General features: G+C 37.6%; 1 protein-coding gene across 5 annotated transcripts in view; it reads left to right on the top strand.

The window, feature by feature from the left end:
- LOC119598723 (coronin-1A-like) overlaps positions 1-4,918 on the top strand; it is a 151,768-nt gene that overhangs the window by 144,892 nt on the left and 1,958 nt on the right. For 4 of the 5 annotated variants that reach the window (XM_037948505.1, XM_037948502.1, XM_037948504.1 and 1 more), the window contains 2 exons: positions 2,654-2,680; positions 3,248-4,918. The exon at positions 3,248-4,918 is cut by the window's right edge and continues 1,958 nt beyond it. In XM_037948505.1, coding sequence (XP_037804433.1) covers positions 2,654-2,680; positions 3,248-3,373 — 153 coding nt within the window. In that variant the 3' untranslated portion in view covers positions 3,374-4,918. The remainder of the gene's footprint in view (positions 1-2,653; positions 2,681-3,247) is intronic. The other variant, XM_037948503.1, reaches the window with a different exon arrangement.

Here is a 4,918-nt window from a genome sequence, read left to right as displayed (position 1 = left end):
TTATAAATTGTATAAAAAAAAGTCTGTCAATACTTCAGTATTTCTTTCATCTTTTGTAGTGCTACAAATCGTAGCACTGTCTGAGATAGAACTGTTAATGTGGTATAGTTTAGTAATGCATGTTTTTTTCTCTAGGTATAAACCTCCTTGGTTTGTATTGTATGAACATTATTGGAGTTACTGTAGTGTTGTTGATGTCTTCAACTATGATATGTCTGTTTTTGTATGCACACATTCATCCATATTAGTACACACACACACACACACACACACACACACACACACACACACACACACACACCACACACACACACACACACAACACCACCCACACACACACACACACACACACACACACACCACAAACACACCACACACACACAACACACACACACACACACAACACACCACACACACACATACACACACACACACACACACACACACCACAACACACACACACACACACACAACACACACCACACACACACACACACACACACACACACACACACACACACACACACACACACACACACACACACACACACACACACACACACACTAACACACAGACACACACAAACATACATACGTACTTCTACACACATTCTGAAATGTCAGAAAAAGTATTTTCAGGTATTTGGAAATTCTGTTTTTTTTATGAAATTATTAATACAGATACACTTTATTGCATATGATGTGTTTCTGGTATTGTTATCAAGTTCACAAATAAAGGAATGTGGTAAAAACAGATGAGGTGTAAGAAGTGCTTCTACACTTATGTTGTGAAATCATTTAGAAATTCAACCCCTCCGCACCCCCCATTTATCTTCAGAATTGAAATGCCTTTTCTCTCTCTCTCTCTCTCTGCCCTCTATTTGTGTGTGTGTGTGTGTGTGTGTGTCTGTGTGTCTGTGTCTGTGTCTGTGTCTGTGTCTGTCTGTCTGTCTCTATGTGTATGTGTGTGTGTGTGTGTGTGTATGTCTACATGTGTGTATGTGTCTGCATGGTTGCCTCTCTCTCTCTCTCTCTCTCTCTCTCTCTCTCTCTCTCTCTCTCCTCTCTCTCTCTCCCTCTCCTCTCCCTCCTCTCCCTCTCCCTCTCTCTCTCCTCTCTCTTTTCTCTCTCTTTTCTTCTCTCTTTCTCTTCTCTCTCTCTCTCTTCTCTTCTCTTCTCTCTCCTCTCTCTCTCTCTCTCTCTCTCTTCTCTCTCCTCTCTTTCTTCTCTTCTCTTTCTCTTTCTCTTCTTTCTCTTTCTCTCTTCTCTCTCTTCTCTCTCTCTCTCTCTCTTTCTCTCTTTCTCTCTCTCTCTCTCTTTCTCTTTACATGTGTTTGTTTGTTTGTGTGAGTGAGTGAGTGAGTGAGTGTGATAAATCAACAGTAAACCATACCCACTGATTTGATACAAGTGCCCATAGATTATAGTTCTTATTCTTGACTTTCTTTGGAGGGTCTGCCTGTGGAAGGTGATTATGTACATGGGAGGATGTCACTGTTTGTGCGCTAAGTAGAAAAAATATGAATGGCTGTTTCTAACACTTGGGAATGCCCAACAGAAGTCATGCAATTTCACTCTCTACGAGCACATTATTTCTGTCCTGTTTCGTAAGATAAAAATCCATTTAAAATTCATTTCTTCGTGGTCACAACAATACAGTATTCTTCACCTTATTATTGTGCTTGTTGTTTCCTTGAGGCAGTTGGATTGCCACATCAGAGTTCTTTGGTTTAGATAAGTTGAGTTTATGTATGTGTAGGTACAGATATGTATGTAGATGCATGTGTGTATTTATATGTTGAATGTGTTGGATTCATATGTATTATAAACCACAAAAGTTAATTCACACAAATGTATTTTTATGATTCTGTAGGGGTGCTGCTTTAACATTAGGTCAATAATTTGCTAATTCTTATCAGTGTTAGTTTTGAGATTGCACTGTTAGTAAACAAAATTCATTCATGATATGACACATTTACTTTGCAACCTTGTGTTACAGGACTGGTAAATGGTTTTCTTTCTTCTCTCTCCCTCTTGAACACAATATTTGATGCTTAATACTGTAACTGTTGTTGTAGAGCAGTCAGAAGACATGGGTGATTTTTTTTGCATCCTGTGTGCTTGGGGTGAATAGTGTTTTTCATCTTTGTGAAAAATGATCTATATTTCTGTCTTCCTAATCATGGATTTTAGTCTGATTTGTAGTAGAAGAAGATGCACAAGACTTTCTTCATGCACTTTATTTATTTTGCATTCACTGGAACACAGGTTAAAAGTGTCATCAAATTTCAGTAACTTATCTCAAGTAAAGTTAAAAACCCAAGTACTGAATGTTTCCGTTGCTACCTTGTTTTTCATGTTTTCCACCTTATTTTACATCATAGGGTGAATTTTTATTAGAGTAAGACGTTGAAAGTATGTTCTTAGAGGAAACCTTTATGTAGCGGTTTATGTGAAGACCTTAAATGACTCCAAACCACACCACAGCTGGTTGGGATTTTTTCAAATAGTGTTGTGCATGCTTTCAAATAGTTGCACAAATATACTACAATGCATGTTGGTATATGTCCTTAGTAAAGACTTCTTTTTCTTTTGTGTCTTTTCACATGTATACTGCAACTACTGCATCTTTCAACTATGATCTCTACATTAGACATCCCTGCCTTACCCTTCGTATCAGGTACATTAGAAATTTCTCTTTTGCTATAGCTTGCCTACACTAGTATGTCAATTAAATTTACCCCCCTCCTGCTTTTTTCTACCCTTCTTTTCCCCTCTCCTCTCTTATTCCACCTGCCTTGCTTCCTTTCCTCCTTTCTATTTTTCCTCTGTGTGTGTGTGTGTGTGTGTGTGTGTGTGTGTGTGTGTGTGTGTGTGTGTGTGTGTGTGTGTGTGTGTGTGTGTGTGTTTGCTTGTTTGTTTGTTTGTTTGTTTGTTTGTTTGTTTGTTTGTTTGGGTGTGTATATATATGCAAACTAAATTCTTGTTTGTCATTTAGTAGAAGCTTTTGCCAGAATTGATGTTGTGTTAACTGTACAGGAGGTGTTGAAAGTCAAGAATCCTTTTTATTCATCTGTTTTTTATGGTGATTATCATAATTAGTTAAGCTTATGTTTGAAACACTGAAAATATTCTAGTCTTTATTTATTTTCAAGTGTTTTTGGAGCTGCAATGCAGGATGGGAAGACCAACACTTTTAACTACACCAGTTTTTAGAATGTTCATTCCTTTGCATTAACTATTTCAGCTGCGGAGAGCGTACACGGCACAGTGTGAAGAGCTCAAGCTCCTCAGACGCCAGCTCATCCTGAAGGACCGAAGAATCCATGAGCTGGAAGACCAACTCAATCAATTAAAAGTGACTCGCAAATAAATAGGAGTCAGAAGCACTGAAGCTCCAAAAAGGTGGGATCTACTCAGTAACAGCACAAGGTGTCATCATCTTCATCTCCACATCCTGCAACATCAGTTTGGGAGTGGTAGTACACAAGATGTGATTTTTTTACGCTTTATTTTTTTAATGCAAGAAATTTAATGTACAGAAACACTGTAGACTTAGCTTTGGGGTAGAGTGACTGTAAGAAGGACAGACCCCTATAGAAGAACTGCCAAGTCTCAATCACCGGTTGATGTAAAGGGTTGCTGTCTCTTCTGGCTAGTCATAGTTGGCAGTGAGCTTAAGTAGTCGGATTAGAGAGGGAAAGCTGTGAAGAGCTGAAAGTATCTGATTTAATGCCTGGTGTGGTTCGGCTGGAAATTAGGTGGAAAGGTTTCAGATGGTATATAATATGCAATGTTGTGATAAAGATTCTTCAATGATATTTGATTACTGCTGCCTTCATGTGATGAAGTAACCTTGTAGTCAAACTAACTTACTAGAGGTGGTTCTTAAAGGTAAACACCTTCAGATTATAAAATTCTTGCTTGTGTGCAGTGTTGCTGTGAAGGAGGTGCAAAATATGACCACCTCTTAGTAACAAACAACTACACAGAACCTGGTTACTCTTTGTCCGCTGTGCTTAGGCACTTTTATATATATCAGGCACTTATGCACATAAATGTAAGCATTCATCTCAGTGAATTACAAAGCATGGCTATGCTACTGTGACATATTTCTATATTTATCATTCTCATCAGGTCGCATTAGTCAGTTGAGGTGTTTTTTTTTTTCAGTAACATAAAACTGGCACAAATAAAAGTCCAAGTTTTATATACATGTCTGAGAATGCATTTTATGGAGGCTTAGTTTTTGCAAGGAATGTGTTTACTACCAATTTTTTATTGTGCGTTTTAGGAATAGTGATATTTTCCTAGATGTAACCAGTGTATGTACATCATGTTAATGTATTGAAATGTTAAAGTTTATGCTTGGTTCATATTACAAAACAGACAGACACACAAGTATTTCATTGATATTTTTTGAGTCATTAGGATGCATCAAGCAGTATGTCACAAACAACCCACTTTTTATTTCATGTAAAGCACAGAGTATTGATGTTATGAATATGTAATGGCATGTTTAATAATATACTGGCAGCATCATTCCAGTTTTGTTAAGGCATACTTAGTGGAAAGTCTTAAGGAAGATACTCACTGAGATTTTCATGCAGGTTTTACTACAGCATGAGTATGCAGGGGAACATGTAATGAATAAGTAGTTAGTCTAGATCACCAGTGGTCAAATGATTTAAGGGGAAAAAAAGGTTTGGGAGCTCTGGCCTGACTTAGATGTGTTTTACAAAATGATTTTTGCAAAGCTAAGAGAATTATCATAGCTTCTTGACTATTGCCAGAGTGTTGAAGCTTTCATTATTTAGTATCTTTTGTTGTCTGGTCAAAGCTGAATCTCAGAAGAACCATTCAAAGTCAACATGATTGTGGAAAGATAATGCTTTCACCTTTTGTGCCTCTCAGTTGG

This window comes from Penaeus monodon, chromosome 41 (genome assembly GCF_015228065.2).
Source record: "Penaeus monodon isolate SGIC_2016 chromosome 41, NSTDA_Pmon_1, whole genome shotgun sequence".
NCBI classification, from domain to species: Eukaryota; Metazoa; Arthropoda; class Malacostraca; order Decapoda; family Penaeidae; genus Penaeus; species Penaeus monodon.
Note: the sequence above shows the minus strand (reverse complement) of the source record. Positions and strands in the feature narration are given on the sequence as shown.